At 38.3% G+C, this 25,624-nt stretch overlaps 1 protein-coding gene across 1 annotated transcript; it reads right to left on the bottom strand.

The window, feature by feature from the left end:
• Positions 1–24,263, bottom strand: npdc1a (neural proliferation, differentiation and control, 1a). Its single transcript, XM_066645878.1, has 9 exons — positions 24,007–24,263; positions 10,510–10,659; positions 6,068–6,160; positions 4,948–5,163; positions 4,525–4,591; positions 4,116–4,197; positions 3,919–3,998; positions 3,494–3,593; positions 1–3,295 (listed from the first exon to the last, which is right to left on the bottom strand). The coding sequence occupies exons 1-9, from the start codon at positions 24,086–24,088 to the stop codon at positions 3,224–3,226; spliced, it is 942 nt and encodes a 313-aa protein (XP_066501975.1). The 5' UTR covers positions 24,089–24,263; the 3' UTR covers positions 1–3,223.
• Positions 24,264–25,624: the final 1,361 nt, after the last annotated feature.

Genomic DNA, 25,624 nt, shown 5'->3' with positions numbered 1-25,624 from the left:
GAAATTGGATTTAAAATGTGTTCAAAATCTTAACAATTCATGCAAAGTTACAGTGGTCAGAGGCTGTAGTTTTCCACATTTAATCCTGTTAAAACTCTTCCACTCTGCAAGAGTATCACATGCACCTCCACCTCCACCGTTGGTTTGCATAGTTCTGAAACAATTAACCCCCTGCCTCCACACACACTTTCAGCAGGGTAAAACCTGCAGGCTACAAGTATGGGTTCCAGCTTTGCCTGTTCAGAACCGCTGGGGGAAAGGGCTCCTAGGAGGCCTCTAGGGCCAGTCAAAGCTTAAAAAGACATCAAACCACTGTTCTGGGCATTGTAGTGGGCCATGGACTTGGGAAGGCCATTGTCATGCAAAGTAAAGACGGTGGAGGAGAAAGTGGAGCGAGTGGAGCTTCAGAAGTAGTAGAACAGAAGAACTTCCATCAGTGAAGAACAGGAGCAAGAGGGACACCCAGGGAGGATTAAAACTCCAAAGCACCCAGATGGCTTTTTTTCAGATCTCTGCTTTTTAAGAGGCACTTCACTCAGGAGAAGGGTTTTTTATACAATGCAAACCACAAGTTCCTCTAAACATTGAGAAATGACATCATATCTATTAGAACTCCCTCTTTTTTTTTTGTTTCACACTAATGTACTGCACTTTACACTAAAATAATGTTTTTTCATCTAACAGTATTTACTAGAAAGTAATTCACAGTCAAACTATGTGCTCAGGTATTCAACATAACAATGAAAAGTGTTTTTAAGATTGACATTAGGAAATGTAACCCATGAAAGCAGACAAAACTGAGACCAGAACATGACCTTACACAATCACTTACATGGAACCACAGGTCAAAAGGTATTTGCAGGCACATTTTTTAAAAAGTGATCTCTACTCTTATCACCATGGATTCAGGAGCTTAACTAAAAAAAAAGAAATAATGAATAGATTTTGATCTTCAGCCAATAGAAATAATTGTCATCATGTGTAACTGCTTTGGTTTACCTACACCATAACAACCAGTTCTCTATTTCAGTTATAATATCTCAATCTTAATTATTAGTTTAATGGTAAGCAAGAGGCAGAAAAAAAACACTGATCACTATTAATCAGGGGTTTAGTCACTTAAATGTTCCCAGCACCCACAACAGATACATTTCAACCATGGAATTTGAGTTGCCCAAGTCTCTTCACTGTGTAGAGTAATAATGTAACATTAGAATGACAAGGAATGCTAGCTCTCTGAAACCTCCTGCCAAGATTTATTGTGGACCAATACAACAACTTTAATTGATTTTAATGTTTTCGACAAATTAAAAGGTTCACACCTTTTATCTGTTTGTGGTCATGATGTCACAGCCCTTGAACATGTAGCTGCTTCATGATTGGTCAAACTCTTACCCCTCCTGTACTCTTGCAAACTGCAATAAAAATAGAAATGAATCTTTCAGTCCTAGCACTGCCTGCTGTTGCTCTACAGTGAAGAGCATAACCTCTCTTAACACATGCCCCTGATACAACCAGCCCGATGGCCTTTTGATAGCTTTGACACCCTGCTGACGACCACCGTCCCTCACTCCCCACATATCTCCCTCTGATGGCCTATGGCTGCCTTCCTTACCATTCACATTGACAATGGCCTTTAACGGCCCCCCTGATGATGGGCTGCCTCTAAGCCACACCTTAAGAGGCTCTTAAGTGGCCCATCGTAGCTCTGAGGTGGGGGGAAGCAACAATAGTGCAGAAACTGCTGAGGAGCTAAAAGAAAACAGAAAAATAGCTCAGAGTTTTGTGCTTCACACAGATATATCAATGACTTTAGGTAGAGTCATGTTGATGTGTTACTTTTTTTCAATACCCTCAAGAAAATTGGGCTAAGTTAAAAAGCCTATGAAAAAAATTTAATATAATTGAGCTTTTACCCAAACCACAAAACTGGGAACTTTTGCTTTGACTGAAAAAAATTCTATATAAAATTCTGATCAACTTTTTAGAAACAAAGAATCAAGTAGATAATTCTATTAGTCCCTAGACCTAAAATTGTAAATAAATCTAGAAGCAGGCAGTGTGTATGAAAGGGGTGGTAAACATCTTATCACAAGCACTTAATTCAATTAAGTTAATTTAATGTATTTTTTTAGTTCATATTCACCAAATGGTGCCAATAATTAAGTAGTGCACTGTAACTTTCTGTAATTAAACAATGATCAGTCAACGCATACCCTTCCCATGCGAGGATTTCAGCTCCACTAACATTATTCAAGTCAGAAGAAAAGCTTTTTTCCCCCTCCACAGGTAATTTACTTTATTTGTACTAAAGTGACTTCAGTAATTAATACCTTAATGAAATTTACATACAATATTTCATTTAAATAGTGGTCTACATGTTCAAAAAATTGGAAAAAGAAAATGAAAGGTAGACATAACAGCAATAAACAGAAAAAAAAATCTTCATCCACAGCTTTTGAATACAACCTGAGAGCAGCAGTAGAATCAAACACAAATGTAATTCGATTTGAAAAAGCTGTTAAATCATATTCAGAAATAGTAAAGGATACAATGTAGGTGAACCACTACCCTGAAATGGATTAAGCAAAGAAGGTGATGACGATGACAACGTAGGAGAGCAGGTTCTGTGTATTACACAGGCTTTGTCGCCTATAAGCACATTTGAACAACAGCTTTGGGAGGCAGCTTTATCAAAGAGAACACTGGTTAAATGGAAAAATGCATCTAACAGGAGGAAAGACGTTAACTAAGAAAATGTCCATAAAGAGCAAAGTGGCATGATTAAGACAAATAGATACAGGGAGAGATTTAAAAAGCTGCACTAAGGAGCAGCAACAGTCGAGTGAAAGGAGAACAGAGGAAGAGAGCCTTGCAGAGGTTCACTCTGTTGTGAAGATTGTCCGGGTGCACAGTGTTCATTAAAATTCTCTACAAATGTGCATCAAAAGAAAAGTTCAATTTCAATTTTTGCTTTTATTTCACATATTCTCCTCTTGTTTCAGTTTTAAGGATGTCTTTCTGATCCTTTTGTTCTGAGGGGCTAGCCTGATAAAAGGCATCAAGTCAAACCTTCCAGTGGTTTTTTCCATCATGTGTGTGTCCTAAAGCGTGTGTGTGTCAGTTATGTTCTGTGCAAAGAAAAACAAGTACATTTAGCTGTTTTGGTTTTAGGAGGTGTGTGTGTGTGTGTGTGTTTGTTTGGGCGGGGGGGGCCTCCAAGTCACTTGTGATTCCTTTCACGGTGTAGAGTTGAGTCATCAAACAAAGGATTCTTCACTTCCATCTCTCCAGTCTGAAAACATATACAGAGATGAATACAAATTAAACATTGGTAACACAAAACAGAGCATGATCCTGCTGGGCCACTGCCCTGCATAAGAGATTTCTCTACTCCCAACACACCTGATGCAACTAATTAGCTAATTAATAACCCCTTCTGAAGTTGAAGTGAGTGAAAGGAAACTTTCCAGAGAAAGAATGAACTACTGACCGGGGCAAGCCCAGGGCACTCATAGACAGTAAAGTCTCCTTCTTCTGTTTCTTCCTCTGATGTGGCTCCAGGCTCAGACAATTTAGGTTCCGCTTTGTGCCTGTACATGAACAAACATAAAATTAACTAATGGCTATAAAGTCAGCACCAAATACAGAAATAATCTCTTGTCATTTAAATATATAAACAAAAACATCACTGTATTTTAACTTAGTTATCCCAGAACTGAATGTGTTATTATAAAGACAATTCTACTTGTTTTGATTGGTCTAACATAAATAATTTACACTTTTATACATTTTAAACATTAATTCCAATTTTAATTCTGTATTGTTTTGTTAAATATCACTAATCCAATATGTTTGTGTGTGTGAGATCAACAGAGGCCCAGTAAAGACTGTAGAGAATAGAATGTTTGGGATTACTTCTCCATTGAGAGCATCTGTTGTTTTTGATGTTGGTAGTGATACATCTGGGCACTGTGAGCCAAATTCTTGTCTCCTGACTGAGACATGGACATGGAGGACAATGAGAGAGAAAAAGTCAAAAATCATACATCCTCTTTCAGTAACAGCCTTCTTGAAAGATGGCACTTCATATAATTGTGAAGAGTTTTGCTTACAGAGATGTTGCTGGCAGTGGTGCCAGGTGCTTTAAATGCAGGGTAATCAACTTTCTGAGCCAAATGAGATTCCTTTTGTAACCTGTAGGAGGCGAAAATGATAATAATTGCATAATATTTCACAGTGTCAAAACAATCTCATACAGAGGACCGAGAGATTTAATTCAGAAATTACATTAGTAGCTGAATGATTTACAGATATTCTTAAAATGAACAACAGAAAACCTGGTATAGGTTTCAAGGGATAAAAATATTCTATCATTCTTATTCTATTAATTTTCAGTCAGTAAATATAGAATATGCCACGTAGGAAATATAAAGAGTAATAAGGGATGCAACTCATTAGAGATAAATCCTATATTTAAATGTATGCAGCTATGATATATATATATATATATATATATCGTACCTGACCCAGCACGCAGCAGCCAGAATCAGAGCCACAATCCCAGTGATGATGCACACAGACATCAGTACTGTGCAGAGATTGACAACACACAAAGTAGAACAGTTAAAAGATGGAGGAGGGTGAAATGGAGTGTGAGAGAAACAATAATTCACTGATGCTTTCAGATTGTGGTTAGGATAAAGCTACTGCCTGGCAGAAACGCACTTAAAAAAAACATTAACCAAGTAATCATTAATACTGAGAGGACAGCCACAAATGTATATTAAGACGGTAATATAAAGTACTTTTGTACAAAAATATAATTATGTGAACATGTATATTTACAATGACTCGGCTAGGTCTAGACAGGGAAGTGTAGTTTAATTGTTTCAACTGAAAACTGGTTTCTGTAAGTGGTGAATGCAGTGTAACACAGATACATACTGACAAGCAGGCTGTCTCTGGGGAAGGGGATAGCAATGGGCTTTCCACGCCCAGGTGAGTCTGTGCGAGGCTTTGGGTGTTTGGATGTGGGCTGAGTTGCTGTAGAAGGGCTGTGTGTGTTGGGTTTTGCTGTTGTAGAATGAGACGCACCCTTTAACACAGACTGACCCTTCCCTGCCTCTGACTGTAACTGGACAGTGGACCAGGAAGGAGAGGCTGCAAAATAATGAAGAAAAAAAAGAGCACAACCCTATAAAAGATATAATATGTGATATGATTTGTCAGTGGTTCAACCGTACAGTTTTTGAAGTTTCTGAAAGTAATTACAGTTGTAAATATTCACCCACAACAAATAATTCTCACAACTCCATTAGATTTGAGCATTAGTGGACATATCGCAGCATGTCACACTATAATGCTCCCACCATAGTGCAGAGCTACAGTTTGCAACTGTAATTCTACAGAGCACAGTGATATTGTAGGTGGACCTGATAAAGCAGCTAATGATTTTGAGTAAGTATAAATAAAACTGGTGTAAGGTAACGTATGTTCAGGTATCAACATTAAGAAAAAGGTAAGGGTACACCTAATTTTTCCATCAAGGACATATATTTTTTTTCCCCCCATCAGGCCTTATTAAACAAAATATATGCCACACAATTAACCCTGAAGGAGACATATTATACTCCTTTCTCACACTGTCTTAACAGCCCTGTTCAGAATGACTGCTTTCAGCCCCTGTTGAGAATGAGCCTCTGTTTACTTTCAAGCATGAGAGCCCAAGAGCGTGGCACAAGGAGCAGAAAACTTAATTTAGCTCTTGTTTGCTCCATATTTAATTACTATACTTATTTCTCTACCAAAAAAAACCAGCACATTTACTGGGCTGTTTTATTTCATAGCGCGAGTGTTGGTAAGTGCTTCAGAACCTACATAAATTTGCCTAATGTGCACTAAAGTGTTCCCTTTAAGATAAACACCCTATCCAAATAAAACCTGCTACATATTATTAAAATAAAAATAAAGATTTGATCCCATGTTCTAAGCCATTCAGATCATTTAAAAAAAAGTTCACAAACTTTCACACAAATTTACTCTAATATTAAGAGGCATCTCAAACCTGGCGTTTTGACATCCATTAATTGTTGCTTGGCAATGACAGAAGACAGATAGTCTATTTCCTCATCAAGATCTGGAAGGGATCTGTCTTTACCTGAGAGGGAGGGAAAAAAACCAATAAAAAAACATGTCTGATCTCTCAGGCTCTCTAGTTAGCATAATTTGGATGGGTGTGCATGTAATCCAGTTGTAATGACATGACAGCATGTGTGAACTCTTATACATTCATGTAAGAATGCTATCAGGCTGAGAGAGTGTATAGGGATTGGGGTTGGCGTGTGTACAAGGGTTTGTCCCAGGGGAGTGAGAGTGTGCCAGAGTGTTGTTTGCTTGAGACACCATGAAAGAGAAACAAAAGATCTGCATCATTTAATTGTTCTTTTGGCCAGACAGTAAGCTGCATTCCAAGACTATGGAGGATCTCTTCCTAGCAACCAGCAGGAGAGTGTGTGTGGCCAAAGCAGAGGGACACCACAGGGGGCAAAAGCCTTCAGACCACCCCCTCTCTCCACTTTGCAACAGTACATTGAGATCATATTTGAAGCCAGATATATACACTCTAAGGGCTGTTAAATTTAAGCATATTCTTTTACTGTAAACACGCCAATTACACATCAATACGTACTGTGAATTAAATACATAGCATAATTTCAGCTATGAAAAAAAGTGATATCATATACTGACATCCATGGAAATGTCATCCGCAGATCTTAAGACAACATCAACACATTTAATAAATAAATAAATATATACTTTATGTGCTTTAAATTATGCAAAAATTGTTATATTTAGGTCTACAAATCCAGCAAGATGATGCAAACATGCAAGATACAGAAGTAAACATTTCTTTAATTTACTAACAAACATTAAGAATGGGCCCTGCTAATAGTGACTTTGGTTTAAAGGTTCTGACATAGCGAAGGTTGTGAACTCCACTCCAGAAGGACAACCATCTGCCTCCTAGAGCATGCCTGATATGATGTCACAGCACTTTCACTCACTGCTTTGTTACTCTATGACCCCCCTCTGTCCGGACTGTATAGTGCACTCCCCAGCAGGTGACAAAGGAGGTGGGCCTTGCCATCTGTACTAAAGGGAAATGAAATCAACTGGTAAGTGTTGCTTATACGAGACATATGACATGTCAGTCTTACAGCTGACAAAGCAGTTCATTCTACAAACCACAGAGGAGTTTTGTAATAATTTTGCACAATTGTAAATAAAAGTGTTCTGGTCACAATTACTGAGCTGACCACTATTTTGCATTCTTTTGTCTAGTCTGTAAAAATCAGAAAGTTCAATGAATATGTTTGGATCAGCAAGTTTCATGGAAATAAAGAAAAGCAGAACAAAAATACTGACACATTTTGGGCCTTACAACAACAAGCTAGCTAAATCAGGCAATGTAGCTACTTTAAGTTGGTACTATAGTAGCTGTCTGCTAAGAACAAATGTTAATTAAACTGTTACTCTGAATCAGTATATGGCAATTATCAGCTGATTCTGGGTAGGCACCGGACACACTGCGACCCTGAACTGAAAAAGTGCTTACAGACAATGAATGAACAATCGAACGAATGGACAAATGAACAATTATCAGCTAATATTTCATGATCATGGCTGTCCTACCTTAACGCTAACACAGACTTCACGCAAACTTAAAGAACAGCTCAGAACACAGAATATGTATATCAGAGTTTCTTCTCTGGACATAATGAAATAGTCAAGGCAAAGGAAATCGACAGACACAAAATCCTACCAGTGCTGTAAAGCACCATCTCAAACACTGTAAATATACTATAAATATAACATATATAGTTTAAAAAGGTTAGGTAATTAGTGTGAGAGTATTCTACACACCAATACATATTTTAAATCCCTTGCTTCAATGCATACCATGCCATGGGGTGTGTGTTAGGGGGAAGTGGGGAAAGAGGGGGAGGTAGCCCATAAAAGGTGTGAATCTGGTATTGTTTGAGCATGAATGGAACAAGATACTGGATTCCATCTTAGATGGTGGTTTCAGCATTTACTTGGTAATGAGCGTCTCCTCCTGAGAGGAGACAGTGTGCTGAGAGGGGGGAGAAGTTTCTGCCCTTAAACAACAGAGCAATCTCAAACTCACCCAAGTACTCATCACTTAGTAGTTTTAGGCTCCTAAAACAATCGTATGTACAACCATTTATTGGGATAATAATAACAACAGCAGAGAAAAAAAATCCCACCATAAACATAATCCTTTTTTAATCTTATTTGTATTTATTCATTTATTTTAATCACTATTTTGTGGTTGCCCTGTTTACAGTATATACTTTTTGTCTTTAATACTGTAAAGCACTTTAAGCTGCTTTTGGGTGTGAAAGGTTCTATGATAATATTAATAACATAATAATAATACTTAAAAAGCAATCATAATAAACAATAATTAATAACAATAACAAATAATTATAATAATTATAACAAATAAACATTTATAATAACATACATTTAAACATCATTTTTTAAAATACACTAAATGTTTATGGGATCTATTTTCAGATTGAGGGCAAGCGTTCAACCGTGAGCAAAAACAGTTTCTATCATGGAGACAAACTGATTTACAGTTCCCTCTATTGGTGACTAGAAGAACCCACAGACTGCTAACGCTGCCAGTCATCTGTTGTATCCTTGAGCTATTTTACAGTGGTAAATTAGCTGTCTACACACACTGAACATTACACAAACGGTAAATAGTAATACTGCTGTAATTCTAAACAGAAACAATATGATAAAGGACCTCAGCTCTGTGGCCTGTTTATCCCATCACATTTCACAGGTCCCTCTACTGGAAATAATGAACACACAATTGGAGTTACATAAGGTCCATATGTCAACATGCCATCTTCTAATCAAATGAAACATTGGGTTTTAAGGGGACGTAAAAATACTGGGTACTTAACAGAGCATCTACCCACAAAACCCTTTACATTCCATTGTTTTATATGGCACATATAACGTGTGTTTTTTAATGCACCATTTTCACACAGTTGCCTATTTATTTTATTTGCATTTTTTTCAACAACATTTTTATTATGATTTTGTGGTTACCTTGTTTAAACTTATATATGATTTTTAATTCTGTAAAGCATTGTGAGCTTCATGTGTGTGTGAAAAGTGCTGTAATATTATTATTATTATATCAAAGTTGCCTGTGAAGGACTGGCGCCCCCTCCAGGGTGTATTCCCACCTTGCGCCCAATGATTCCAGGTAGACTCTGGACCCACCGCGATCCTGAACTGGATAAGGGTTACAGATAATGAATGAATATCAAAAGTATTCCCCCAAAATTTTAATGCAGGGGTGTGGGCCCATAGAATCATGAATAGAAGAATAAAACAGTTACCTTAAATTAATCCTGACCTACATGGACAGCTGATAAAGCTTTTCTGACCTAGAAAGCAACATGTTCCACAATATTTCTTGATATTAGAAAAGCCTTATACTTAGGCAAAACTTGTTAAAAAAAGGACCATACATCAAGTAGAATTAGGATTGTTGTTTTAAAAATAACCACAGTAAAAAGGGGGAAAAATGCAAAAATTGTAATAAAGAAATTGCCTCATAACTCCAGCCTTATTAAAACACTGAAGGACTGGAATGTTTACCTAGCAAAGCTCACTCCTTAATAGCAAACACTCACCTCAAAATACAAGAATGACTCATGATTTTACACACTCAAGTTTTTATCTGTAACCAGGCCAACAAAATTAAACAATAGGAGGATTACAGGACCTGATCAACATTATTTACCCTGTTCTTGTGGTATACACCAAAAAATACTTCTCAATGGTTTAAGAACATTCATTCATTATCTGTAAGCGCTTATCCAGTTCAGGGTCACGGTGGGTCCAGAGCCTACCTGGAACCATTGGGCTCAAGGCGGGAATACACCCTGAAGGGGGCACCAGTCCTTCACAGGGAACCCACTCACACACACTTTTGAGTCCCCAATCCACCTACCAACGTGTTTTTGGACTGTGTGTGTGTGTGTGTATATATATATATATATATATATAGACACACACACACACAGAGAGAGAGAGAGAGAGAGAGAGAGAGAGAGATACACTGTTTGATGAGTTTCTGAGGTGGGGCTGGCACTTACCCTCGCTCCCTCATTGACTGCATTAAGTCACTAGCTATGATTCAAGCTAATTTTATATTTCTTGATACTGACACAGACATACTTTTGATACAGATTTTTTTTTGTTTTAGTTACATTAATTTTCTGTTAATGCCATCTGTCACTTTAGCACGTACAATATTCTATATAGTAAAGTTATAATTTGGAAAGTCAGAACAAAATGTTTCCAATCAAAACAAGTTATGCCAGGTCTGTAACACATTGTTAGTGCATTTGAAAAAATACAGTGATATTACCATGGAGCCAAAAAGCATCTTACCATGACGGTAATGTTGTTTCTTTAAGTTTATACAGTTCCCTTCATCATCCTCCTCCAAACCATCAATGCAGGGTCCACACTGTGAAGATCCAGGTATGCAGAAGTGCCGGCCCACTCTGGCACAGTCTATGTGGTCAGGGCAGTTCTCCACTACAACAGCAAGAACACAAACATGGTTACAAAAAAGAAGGAGTACAACAGGCAAATCAGTTTACCTGAAAAAGAATACAACAGTAAAATCTCTAATAATGTATGCATAATGGAGTTTAATGCAAGTCTAAACTCATAAAACATCTTGACCCCCTCAAAAAGTTATTAGCTTACAACATTATTTTTTTATTAAAAATAACATTTCTTAATAGGAAGTCAAACAGTAAATATATTTCATGTTAAATTATATTTTCAGTATAACCTGACTCTTTCAGTACACCTTACACATGCTCTTCAGTATATGGGTATATATTTTACATCATTCCAATGAGTCATATTACCAGATATCTAGAACATGAGCTTGTAAAATGCTTTGACTCGAACAGATGTATTTGAGATTTTTTAACAAATCACCCATTACGTTTGTACGTTTACCTGAGAAAGTATTTACTGGGATACAAACAAGTGAAGGGTTAAAAAGAACATTTTGTAGAGAAATTCTGCCAAAACTAGCAGGGTGTGGGGAATAATTTATGAAAGGTATTTGTTCATTTCAAGTAATTACAAATATATCTCCAGCCTGCTGAAAATGAATTCTAAGAGCTCTTTGGGAAAAAACAACAACCTTACGTAAGAAATATAAATTGAATCAATAGATGAGAGCTACAAATGTACATCAACAAAACATATGATGTAAGGGAGAAAAATAATTCACACTTCCACATGCACATAACCTAGTAACATTAATCAAAATAATATATATAATAATATATATATAGCGCAAAACGCTTATCAATAAGGATGATCAAAAATGTGAAATAAATAGATGACAGTTGTGTGTTGGTTAATACAGCTGTATATAGCAGGCTTAGCTAAGTAGTTAGTCAACTTGAGCTAGTTAGCCAACTGTGTGACCTACAGTTTTTCTAAGGAGATGTGGTAAGGAAATAATCATCATCTGCTCAGCTCATAAGAGACCAGCAAAACAAGCTTTAATTAGCAATAACTTTTACAAATATTCTTTCTTGAAAATAGAACTGTGACAACAGCAGATGAACTGAATATTTTATTGAATAATTTGCTTGAGAATGAAATGTATCTTTGGCTGTGTCTGCTGACAACACGAACCCACCCTCCCACTCCACTGATAGTGTTCAAAAGAAAATAATGACTAAACTCCTCATTGAGATTTTTTAGACGTGGCGAGAGAAATAAACAGAACAATCTTTCATTGAACAGAATTTTTTTCAGCAAACATTCTGACTTTATTCTCAAAATATTCTTATTTTAATCCTGTCCCAGAATAAAGGTGGTCCACGGCACCCAGTCAGTCACAGCAAGTGGGAGCTTGCTATAGCGAGGGAATGTAATTTTTAAAGCACCCCTGATGAAAGCAGCTGACACTCCAGGGAAAGGCAATGATAGAAGGTGTTGCCTTTATTTGTTAGGGAAAACAAAATCTGGTATGTTACCCATTTTGGCAAAAAAAAAACAAAAAAAAAAAACCTACCTATCAACAGATTGCTTTTTTCCTAACCAGAACAGAACCTGTGAATGACTAACAGAGTAAGCATTACAGTGTCTGTGTGTATGCTGGTGTGTGATATACCCCCAGCTGATCCGATCCGCCCACCTCCAGCCGCCCTGTGCCTTTGTGAACCACTTACAGACCAAAACAGTTCTTCAGTCCACAGGAACTTTAATTTTAGTTTTCAGTTTTCTTCTGCTCCTGCACGTCTGACCTTCAGAATGATTAAACCATCACTGATTACTCACAGGGCCACTGCCTACACAAGAGGTTTAACAAATGCTGAACGACCCATCTGCTCTCTTTAGTTTTCCATTTTGTGTCTTTGTTTCATCATCAGACCTGCAGTTACAGTAGCTCCAGTACCTAGCAGCACTGTCCTCCTCTGATTAAAAGTGACCTTTGATCTTTTGGATGGGCAGAGGTGCTGTGATCAGAACTATCAAAGCTACCCATGACTGACTGTGTTCAGAGAGAGGTTCCCCCCTGTGCGCCAGACTAGTACTGTAATGATTTATAATGACACAGTGATTATAACTGCTCCAGTGTCTGTTACATTTACACTGAATATTTTTCATCTCACAGACCTAAGCAACCTTATTTAACTAAAATATAGAGTAGTGCAGTGGGTAACACAATTGAACAGACCTGGGTTCAATAAACAGCTTGGGCAGAAACACCATGCGGTACCAATTAAGAGTCCTTGGGCAAGACTCTCTACACTGCACTATCTGCTCAAACCCTTTTTGGAATGGATTACTTTTACCTGTGGACATGGGGTTATGTAATTATCTCCTGTGTATCTCAGTGGTTTAAAATCCTGTTTTAATAGAGCATTTCAGTCATTTTCCCAGTGTTTGTATACCTACTGTAAAATGAGCAGTAGAATATCCCCAGGTTATATTAATCCCATCTGAAATGACATGAGGGGAATGAGGGTTTTCTTGAGAATGGAGGCACTGGCAAAGTCATTTAGTGATGAAACACAGCTGCTTAACGACACACCACACTCAAATCCACAAAACGACCTGGAAGCTGTAGGTAGGTTTTGTGCCCAATAGCAGCCTATGTATGTTATGAAGAAGTCCTACTCTAAGTTACAATCAAATGGTTTATAATATCAGTTATAACATTAATTGGGTGAAGTTTTTGCCATCTTTGTGACCATTATCTATTTTGCAGGAACTTAAAGTTGTTCAGGGCTGCATATTTTTGGTGGGAGGTCTGTTCTCAGAACAGTAGTGACAATCTAGATACTGTAGTAGCCCTGCTGTGTATTATACATGCTGTGTGATGGTAATGTATGAATCAAGTAGATTTCTTATCCAGTGTGAATCCACCATAAACATTAATGTTATTTTACCAGAGGATGTCATTATCCCATAAAATTATCCACATAAAACTAATCTGTTCCAAATAGGACCAGGCCTCAGTCACTTCAGGTAGAAGTGGTTTTTACCCTTCATACATTTAGCATATTTAGCATTGACCATTACATCAGAAACACCATTTTGAATGCCACTGTTCCACTTCATATTCTCTACTGGACTCTACTCTTTAGCTTTTTCATTAGACAAATCTGGTATCTGGTCACTGGAATCAGGTACTTTGTAGTGCCTGCCCATGCCTGGTTTAAAGCCAGTCATGTAGGCTATACATGTGACATGAATACACTGTGCTGACTGGCCAGAGAGACTTGTCTACACAAAAAAATGCAGACCTCCAGCCCAAACTAGCACTTTGTAAAATATTTCCAAACTACAGTAGCAATCGCATTGGGTTTATCCACCTTACAACCGCAGCTCATAAAAATACGCTGTGGTATTTTGAAGAGATGGCTGCTGAAAACTCCCACAAGAGCTGGACAGAGCAACAATAACACTTAACGTTACAGTGGCAGTTGATGTGGTTTTCAAAGTCTGCGTTTCCTGTTAGAGCCTGTGTTTTGTGATGCTATCAGACACATTTTGGGACATTGGGGGCTTTATAGTGGAAAACTAACCAGGGACCAAGTCAGTAGAGCAGAGGAGAACAACAAAGAATCAAGCAGAGTTGGTACCATGTAGTGGAAAAAGGCCACAATACCCTTTAATCTCAAAACAGCCTCAAAAACGTGAGAGACGACAGACAGTTTTATATGGCAACAGGAATCAGAATAAACAACAGTTAAAACAATAAATAAGTTTTCAAAGCTTAGAGCCCTTTCTCTGTCTATCCCTTCCCTACTGAGACCATTTAAACACAGGAGGGGAGCGATGGAGGCAGCTTCACTCTACAGCCAATCGGGAAAACTCCCTCCTGAACGTATAGTTCAATGTATACATATACAAATAATACATAGTTCAATGTATGTCAGTTTAATACAAGTAAATGCAGTGTAAAAGGTTAAAACTCATTTTGAAGCGACAGCCTTCAAATGACTGTGCAGAGATAATTTGTGCCAAATGACAAGCTAAATTATCAAACCACTCAATATGCCAAAAAAATCTGCATCTTTGCATTGCCACATCATCTGGGAAACAGACTGTGTTCCCGTATTTCTGATTATTCACCCTGCACTGAGGGAGTGCCATTACATAACACACTGATAAACAAATTATTAATTAGAAAAGTGAAAAATGAATATTTGAGCCATCTGCTCCCAGCTCTGTAATTATTAACTGAATGTAAGAAAAGCCAACAATCGCAGAAATATTACAGCAGACAGGATCAAAACTGTGCTAAACCAGAAACATGTTTTTTGTTTTTTTTACTGGCAATAATATATGTGCACTGGATTAAACCGGTACAGTGTTAATAGATACTAAAGACAGGAAACTGAGGGCAAGAAGTCCACTCTGTTGCATTGTGAGAGTTTCCTGTCTTTCCTTCCATACAGGAAATCAATCAGCCACCCTGAACTAGATGCCAGCTTTCATCTCAGCATTTCATTCAGTGTTTGATAACATCAAGGCCTCTAATATTACAAAAAACCTACCCCCCACCAGAAACAAACCATACAGATGATAAAGTCCTAATTCATATTGAGGCCATAACACAGCGAGTTGCCATATATTGTTATCTGGTACACATGCATAAGACACTCATATGGTGGGTGTTTCTGATCAAATTGACAAATGTACACACAAGGTAGCAGTGAGATTTATGGTCAAACACTTATATTACAATATTTTATCCAGTATCATATGATACTTTTATTTCTTTACTAACGAGCCTGTCTTTATTAATGCCTTTCTGTTTTGTCTATAAAGCTTACACAGTAAAAAGCAACCTCTCACAAGGGATTCATTAATAGCCCTTAAGCATAATAAAAGAACATTAGAGGGGAGACCAGAAAAACGTAGCTAGCTTGCCTGGAACCAAAATATGCTTTTATGTGCAAGCTTTTATTTTGAAAATGCGCCACAGAGATTACCGCGTTTTGGCAGCGAGTGGGTGTTCTTTCGGCCTTCCTTACGGCATCTGTTCAAATATAAAGCTGCTCAAATAATCAGCTTCACTGGCCTCTGATTCACCGTCAGAGTCTGGTTTATACAGTTAGTTTTTACCAGCTCTGGGCTTGAGGTCAAGAACGAGAGCACAACAGATAACAATGACGGCTGATTACAGTTATAAAAGCAGCTTGTATATAACTGTAAGAGTAACAGAGGAGAATCTGAGAGTTAGTTAACGTAGGTTGACCAGACGTCCTCTTTTACCCGGACATGTCCTCTTTTTTAGACTTAAAAAAAATGTCCGGACGGAATTTCACAAACGTCCGGGATTTTGTTTTTCTAGAGCGTACATAGAATTTCGAGAAGCGTTTTGTTCACAAACTAGTCCCGCCTTCACCTACTCCGATTGGTTCGCTTGAGTGAGAAGGGGGCGTGGTGAAGTAGCCTAAAATCTTCTGATTGGACGGTCTGCCTGTAGAGCTACCGTTATTGGTCGATAACCTTCTCTGTAAACATTTAATTGGTCAGTCTGCACATCAGTAGCCGTCGTCCTGACGTTAAAAGTCTCTGGCTGTGTCCCAAACTGCACACTGCTGTACTGAATAGTATGAAACACACACACTTAGTAATATTTTTGTAGTGTAGTATGTAAAGTTCCATAGTGTGTTGTTTGGGTCACAGCCTCATTCTCTAATGTAAGGTATCAGCTTATAGTTAGCTAATATTTAGGGTATGGGGTGAAATTTTACTCAGTAAATATGTCCCCCACCAATATCAAACTCACTCCTACGCCCTTGTGTCTGCCTTTTCTCATTTTTGAAAAGTGCACAGATTGTATATTTGAACATTGATGTATGTGGTGTTAAAATGTTCAGCTACTGATTTAGAGATAGACGTTGATGTTACTTAAATAAAAGTGAAAATCGTAAACTTGCCTATGCATTTATTACCATTTTTTGGTGGGGTGATATGGTACAGGTGAGGCATGGAAATCCCCCTTCTTCTGAGGTGGGGAATGAGAAAAATTGAGAACCACTGCTCTACAGACACCTTCACAGTGGGAATGTTCTGTGGGAAGACTTCCAACTGTTGAAACATGGTCAAGAATTTCCATTTGTCCATCTCTCACATTCACTACTCATTAACCTGCTGAGGAAGGAGTCAGAACGGCCAGAAGGCTTCATGTTCAACAAAGGACACCTGGCTTCAAGGGGCTTTCAGAACTGTTGTGGGTTTATGTGATACAATTTAATAATACATATAAACGTTTGTTTTTTTTACCATTTTAACAGGTTTTAGATTTAGCACTTTTAAATCACACTAAGATTGAGGAAAAAAGACAAGGAAGTAAAAAACCCCTTTTAAAAAAGAAAGAAGGAAAGAGTCCTTATGAGGAAAGAGACCTACACACAGAACAAGGCACTCTCTAAACAATAGGAACCGGTTTCTTGTCACCTGGACCGCTGAGTACACTTTTTAATTTGTTTTTCATGTCCTGTTCACTCTTTATTCAAGAAAAGTTTGTGGCACTTGCCACTCCCTCTCTACAGGATAGAAGGCTGTATTTATTTATTTTTTTAATACAAAAGAACAAAACTGGTGTATCAATGATGTAAATGTTGAATTACATTAATAAAATGATTCATCAAATACACCCACAGAAACATTCAGTTACAAACGCGAAACATTAGGATGGTCACAGCACACAGTATAAGACATGACTGATTAGATGGGTCATTTGCATTGAGCCACCTTCTGCCATTTTAGTACTAAAGATGCCAGTATTGTAAGAGTGATCACCAAATTATATATTCATTTTTTCATATGTATATCACTTAGCTGTAGCCCAACAAAGCAAAGGACGCATCACCAAGCACATCCATTTTCCTTTCAAAACAAAGCCAAAACAGCAACATAAATAACAGCCAGGCAGAATTTCATTAACCCATGATGTCTTTGACCAGCTGTTCACTTTGGCTATTATTCATTCAAAGAACATTATTTCCAACTGCAATGTCATATCCTACTGATGAAATAAATTATTACCATTTAGAGGAACAATAGCACTGTAGCAGTGACATGAAAACAGAGCTGAGTAGAACTCCAGAGCTCCAGTGAAACCGTTTAGCACTACGCAAAGCGGCTGATATAGAGAATAGCTAATAGTAAGGTCATTTGAATATTTAAACTTTGCTGCAATAAAACATTTGAATCACGAGAGATGATCCACACTTGACTCAGAAAGTTAACAGTCAAGATGCATAAAGCAGTTAAGAAACCTGTGCTTATGAAGCCCACTGTAACTCAAAAATACCTGTCCTAAGCAGAAGTTCAGATGCACTTTTCAAATTGTATTGATTGATTTAACTGAAACCAAGTACATATCATCAGACTAAACCATTTAGCACATTCTAACACAACTGTACAGGTTACTTTTAAGAAGAAACATACATAATACATTAAAAATGGCTTTTTTTGCTATGAATTTTTTATGCAACATGTCATTGCTCAGTGTTACCATATTTAACTTTGTTTCCTGTAGAGAATTTCACTTACAACATTATCAAACTGTGTAATTTGACCAAGGCAGCACAGTGGCACAACAGGTAGTGTCACTGTCACACAACCCCAGGGTCTTGGAGTTCAATCCTCACCTGAAAAATTTGGTGTGTTCTCCCAATGTCTGCATGGGTTTCCTCATATGGTTTTCATTAAAACCTCATACCAAATTATTTTTTATTCTTTTAGCAATGTTTACACTAATTTGATAACAAATACATCATCATTCATTCATTGTCTGTGACTGCTTATACAGTTCAGGGTCGCGCTGGGTCCAGAGTCTACCCGGAATCATTGGGCGCAAGGCAGGAATACACCCTGGAGGGGGCGCCAGTCCTCCACAGGGCAACACACACTTTTGAGTTGCCAATCCACCTACCAACGTGTGTTTCTGGACTGTGGGGGGAAACCAGAGCACCCGGAGGAAATCCACGTGGACACGGGGAGAACACACCAAACTCCTCACAGACAGTCACCCAGAGAGGGACTCGAACCCATAACCTCCAGGTACCTGGAGCTGTGTGACTGCGACACGACCTTCTGCACCACCGTGCTGCCCTTCCATAATTTATGTCACAATATATTTCTTAACTTTGGTCGATACGGTATAATTCAGGTATCAATATCAAGAGTGTAAAATCCACTGAAAAACTTCCAAGAAGAAACAAGAAACGTGACATCACCATCAAACATAAATCTACTGGCTTCGGCGATATTAATATTTTTAAACAAAATTTTAAATTGAGTGTGCTGAAATGACAAAAGTGCCCTGTAACGTCAGGCAGTGACATTATTGATATAGTCATTATTGTTATTGAAACATTTTATTTTGTGATATATCTTGATATTACGGATACAGAGAAGCACTGGTACCATGTGTGTGTTGGAAATGGCCCACTATTCCCTACATGTAGTACACAGGGCACTTTTCAGGACACACCCCGTGAAGCAGATAATGACACGCATGCGTGGCTCTAGATGCAGCTCGAATTTAAAGTTGGGGCAGACTGTAAACAAACTGGGTATTTCACGCTACATGACTGTTTTTGTCGATTTTACGGAGACTGGAAAAACGTCTCACACACACTACAACACGCAACTCGCATTTCCTTGGAGACACAACTTCCAACTTATTGTTTGCACTGCTGGTCTGACACATGGTTTCAAGGCAAAAATATTTAATATCAGGCTAAAAGTCATGTAGTGTAATCCCAGCTTTAAGGCACGCCAAAGAACACTGACTTCATTCAAGCAACCACAAAGTAGTACGCCAACACCGGTCAGCAGCAGTCCTTAGAAAATGCATTTCACAGTCATGACAAATATAAACATGACCGTGTAAAAAGCTGTTCAGTCAGGCTAGACTATGTCTTTCTTTTTGTACTTGTTACTGCATTGTGAAAATATTTATTTTCTTCATGGCTCTGAAATTTTACATTTTTCAATGTGAAGTTAATAAAGACGTAAATGTTGTAAATTCAAGCTTATTCTATTGTATTAGTGATACAGATCTGCTTTAACAAAATAAAATCTGTAAGTATAGCAATATAAATATCTGGATTTAGAGGCACCTATCTTGTAAGTGTAATATAGTTAGTATCTGTACTCTGTTTTGGCAAATACTTTAAGATGAAATATCGGTAGGGAAAAATTGGTATCGGTCCATCCCTATATATTGATACTGAATTATTGTCCAGCCCTACCATGAACTCACACACAATGATCTTTACATCTCTAGGAACCAGGCTCTAGAACTAATTGATGACCCAACACAACCATCACAACACCTCATTAGTGAGAAACAGACACAGCTGGATATGAGAACCCATTGAACTCTTTTAGCCTTTCCATGACTATAACAAGCAGACAACTAAGCAATGAGCCTCAAGTCGGTCTAGCAGGTGTTCCTCCAGCTCATGATAGAACTGCACAAGACAAACCTATAAACTAAAGTCCTCTGATCTATGTCAATGTTTACAGAAGTGCTCAAAGAGGGACTTGAATGGTTAGTGCTAATGTGCTCTGTGAGGTAGTAAAACAAGTCTCCATGTTTGCTGTGCTTTACTGAATGTTTGGAATGGATTTCCGTGCTCATGTAGGAGTGGGCATACATAAAGATTAACCATACTTTTGAAAGGGAGGAGCTGTGGCCAGGCTGGCCACTGCAGCAGGGCAGCGGATGAAGATACATCTGCTCTCGTCTCACAGCCCTGGCTTTATCTACGGTGCGTGGCAGTTGTACATACAAACCATTCCAGCAGAGATAAGCTCTCTAAGAGCATGCAGATGAACAGATGTGCTTTAAAACACTACCAATCCAAGCAGCAGCACAGAATAAGAGCAGAGCTATGGCACATATACAACATCATGATGGTATAATGTACAGCACAGTTGTTACCCCATACTGTTTTTTCTATAGTTGCATATTCGCACCACTGAATAATATAATTTTAAAAAGGGACCGTAGGCAAAAATAAACACTTTTTTCAATGCATTAACACATTCATTTGGGTACCTAGAAGGCCTACAATTCCACAAACTAGGAAATAAAACAACCACAGACATTGTGTGCTAACTTGTGGATTAAGACTAATAAAGGATAATATGTTACTTTTAAATAAAATTTTATATAAGGCCAAAGCAATATATACTTAAATATACACCAAATACAACTATTGACCATTTAAATTGATTCCAGGTCTAAAAGCTACCAACACCATGCATAAAAGGTATTCATCCAATCAAGCAAAAGTAGTTGATGACTGGGGCAATCTAACTTCACACAGGCTTGATAACTGACAGCTATGCAGAAAAGGAGCGCTACTGAAACGTAACACACTGGAAAGTGTGCAAAGTCATTGGCTGGGAAGTCAAAAAGAAGAACCTGAACACATATTCAAGAAGCTGCAGGCCTTTCTTTCCTCAGATAAACTCAGCATTAACTATTCGACCTTATAAAATAAAGAGAAACTAAATGTAATTGGTGTAATAGGTTCATTTTCTATATCACATACAGCTGTTCTGTTGATAACAACTAGACACTTAGACAATGATGTGATGTTAAACCTTGCAGTGAAGCGCACAACAAGGGAACCAGAGATTTCAGATCCCTCTATTCTCGAGACCAGCAGGGATGTGCTGAACATAGTTGCCACAGCAACACGAGTACCATCTTCTAGACCGCATTCCCTGGTGAACAATGCAACAATACAACAGCAATCATCTGCACCCTAGTGTTTAAACAACTCTGTACATGATCAGTGCTCTTACTACAAGTGCATTATGATGCATTATTACCCATGGGACTGTCAAAATCTCTGTCCTTCAAATGACAAAGAGAATAATCAACATATTTTTGACGTAAACTGAGCTCTTCATCTGAACGGTTAACAGGTACTTCTTTCATTTATTACAGCTTCATGGCACAACAACCAGGCACTGAAATCTAAGCCCTCAGTGACTCACAGAGTGGAGAGGATTAACAGAGCTTCCAAATCAAAATAAAACACAGTGGTGGGACAAACCACAGGATTTACTTTTAAGCCATAGACCACTAACACAGTTTCTGTGGACATAAACATCGCCACCATACCTGTGTTTTACCAGTTTTCCCAAAAGGGAAGTAAACATTTTTGTGTTCTTTGGGGTATTAAACACATTACATTGTTTACTCTAATAAAAGCACAGACTAAAATATTTTTACTACTACGGACCATTAATAATAATAGTATGTTGGTCTGGATTTGGCTTTATGATACTCTTTATTAGAAGAGAAATGCTGTACACAGAAACGGGCAGCATGAGCTCAGCTGGTTTTCAGTGGTGTTAGGTGCCTGGCTGATCTGACTGTAAAGCTGGTGTGAATGAGTGCCCAGAGCTTATTCTTCCCTTATATACTTAAGACATGTAGGATATACTTACTCTGAAGTAAAAAAAATATATATATATATAAATAGTCAGTCCTTAGGTGTTAAGAGTATGACAGCAGAATACAAGTCTACATTTTTTCAGCCTTTACTCTTTATGAGTAGCATGGGGAAAAAAATAATAATAATAAATAAATAAATAAAAGAATTCTAAAAATCACAGGCTTATGTAATGCCCAAACATCCTCTAGGTCTATATCTGTCCTGCTTTGCTAACTGGACTGACTAAGGCGCTCACAGCTTTTCCAAACATTATCATACATCTGTTTGACTACACATATTTCAGTCTATGTCTCAAATAACGAGCATATTACAAAATGTGGAAGGCTAAAATAATGACTCATAACACCTAAGTCCTTCGGAACATGGTGTATTTCTGCTTTAAAGTAAGAAAACAAATTTAACAGTAATCTTGACTGACCCAAAAGGAGGAGATGGACAGATGTAGCAGATCGTGTGTGTGACAGAGTGAGAGAACAGCTAAAGATTATATCTACTGCTAATGCCCCAACAAATATTGCAGCTACTGAAACTAACAAAATCCCTTCACACTTGAACTCTGTTACATAATCACCAGGTTTAGCCAATGATTAAAACTAGGATGTCTGTTGATTTATAGATTTGACATATAAATTATATATTTAGCAGTTATTTCCAGTAAAAATATCCTTAAATTTCACTCCTTCCCCTTCATTCAGTACACGTGGAATGATAAATATGCAATGAGTATCCACCTGTCTCCACTTACACCTACACCACGGGCCTGTAGCTCCAAAGCCTACTTGACTACAAATGTTTCTCATTATTGAAAAATAAACTACAGTCCTGATTAATGAAAGGTCTACAGAACACAAGCCTTAATTCTATAAACTACACAGACCAATAAAATGAGCTTTACCTCAAAGTCTGTAGACAAACAGCTAACTATGTTCTCCTTCACTGTCACAAGAATTATTGTAGAGATAAGAAGCAGTAAACTGTAAATAAAAATGTCCCCAGAGAGAGAGAAACTTTTAAATGTGCCATATTTTACCATTAACAACATAAAATCCAAAAATAGTAATTGTATTTCAAACAATAAATAGTTTCTAGACTCTTTATTTATAGGAAATGGTTCCTTTCACCACCACCACTCTAACACAGCTGCTTCAGCACAGTGAATACTCCACTTAATGATAAGAGTCAAGTGCAGTGAAAACAGGGAACTGTGCAGGAAACACTGCTCTAGCCCAAAATCCAAACTGCTTCCTCCTTCGGTTTTCCAAAAACACTGAGCCGGAACCTGCTTTTAAGCATCCTGTTGCTGAACAAAAACATTTAAACAATTTACAGATTAACATAGACTTTTGAGTTTTGTACACCTCCGTCCTGCCTCATCTCACTGGAAAACAGACTAATAAAACCGTTGAAACATTTCTGTTGGTTTCCAGGAGTGGCATTCTGTGTTTCCCTGATCACTGTGTGAAAGACCCTAACGGTTTCACAGGTGAACGGGGACTGATTTAATGTGTTTTAATGGAATCTAAATGTGTTTCAGCTCGTTGTCTTCAACGGTAACTCAGTACTAAGCTGATTCCTATTAGACAAACCACCAAAAAAATCTAGCACTAATGGTTCTAATGATGTTTTATTTCAGTAGGGCAAAAATAAAACACCGGTTTAAAACTCAAACATTTATTTCCACAACTATCTTGACCTAACCACTCTTTTGCCAGGTTTAGAGAGCGAAATTGGAGTTAGTTTATAATCACCATTTAAGGTGGAACGGAAATTTCAAATAAGCAGGGCTAATGATAGCGAACCAGAGCCAACTTCAGCCCAAGTCCCTGCGGAGTTTCTACAAAATTAAAAATAAAAGAACATAAATAAAGCAAAATTAAAAAAAAAGCCCTGATCTCACCTGTCAGACTGGCACTAACGGCCTTTATAACCGTCAGTGAGAGACAGAGGAGCAGCCCTCCGGCTTCGCGGGGAAGAAGCATCTTCTGACGGCGAAGAGACACAGAAACAGCCACTCATTCCCCCATTCCGCCACAGACACACACAGACAGTCAAAACTGCCCCCAAAAACACCCGTAATTTCCGTCGACGACTCCGTTCCCCGAGCCTCAGTCGCTCTAAGGGCAGCAGTGTGAGAAGATTAAAGTTAGAGATCATCCGATTCCTCAACGGAGCGCTTTGATGAATCGGTTCCTTTAAATCAGTCCAACCGAGTCGATTGTTGAAAAACTTTTTTTTTTTTTTCGCAGAGAGTTGCGCTTATGTATTGTTAGGACAAACAACTCTAAAATAAATATTTATATTATACATTTGTCAACATAAAATAATTAATAAGCAAAATGCAATTATATTTCCAGTACATCCCCAGTAAACAAGGAACGTCCCTGGACGTTCAAAATAGGTCTAAAAGTAGTCTGTCCGTCAAGGACATATTTTAAACGTCAACGGACGTCCAAAATCCATCTTAAAAATGGTGACCAATTGATAACGTCAGTGGACGTCCAAAATGCGTTTCAAACAAGTCATTTATTTCGGGACCAATTAATAACGTCAACGGACGTCCAAAACACATCTAATAGTCGTCTTTTCAATGTCTGTGTTTGGACGTCTTTTCAACTTTCATTTTCAACCTTAATAATACGTTGATTAGACGGCAGTCATTACGTTATTTCAACGTTGAATCAACAGCAAAATGTTTACTGGGTAGAAAACAAATAACAGTGTCCTTGCACCCTGAGTTTTTTCAAAACTCACTGCGCTGGTGTTGTTTAGTATTTCTCAGTGTGTGTTCGTCTATTTTGTGCTGAGTGGATCAGACACAGCAGTGGCACTGGAGTTTCACACCTCACTCTCATTGCTGGACTGCGAGTAGTACACCAACTAAAAATATCCACCCAATAGTGTCCTTCGGGCAGCATCCAGTGACCACAGAGTAAGGGCTAGAGGATGACCTACACAAACCGTGCAGCAATAGAGCTACTGTCTCTAACTTACATCTACAACGTGGGCATTATATGGTCTTGTGTTGGGGGGTGGGCGGCACGGTGGTGCAGCAGGTAGCGTCACACAGCTCCAGGGACCTGGAGGTTGTGGGTTTGATTCCCGCTTCGGGTGACTGTCTCTGAGGAGTTCGTGTGTTCTCCGCGTGGGTTTCCTCCGGGTGCTCCGGTTTCCTCCCACAGTCCAAAAACACACGTTGGTAGGTGGATGTGTCTGTGTTGCCCTGTGAAGGACTGGCGCCCCCTCCAGGGTGTATTCACGCCTTGCGCCCGATGATTCCAGGTAGGCTCTGGACCCACCGCGACCCTGAATTGGATAAGCGCTTACAGATAATGAATGAATGAATGAATGTTGGGGGTATATTGTCCTAAGAGTGGGCCCATTATTTTAAAAAGGATCCCCTTGTACCCCAGCACAGCACACAATCACCACCACAATGTCAAATGTCACAATGCTAAGGATGTGACAATGCTCAATATATCTACTCTGTGACCATTGAAAACAAGGTGAAAGAGGAC

Source organism: Hoplias malabaricus, chromosome 15 (assembly GCF_029633855.1).
Source record: "Hoplias malabaricus isolate fHopMal1 chromosome 15, fHopMal1.hap1, whole genome shotgun sequence".
Classification (NCBI taxonomy): domain Eukaryota; kingdom Metazoa; phylum Chordata; class Actinopteri; order Characiformes; family Erythrinidae; genus Hoplias; species Hoplias malabaricus.
This window is presented reverse-complemented; position numbering and strand designations above follow the sequence as displayed.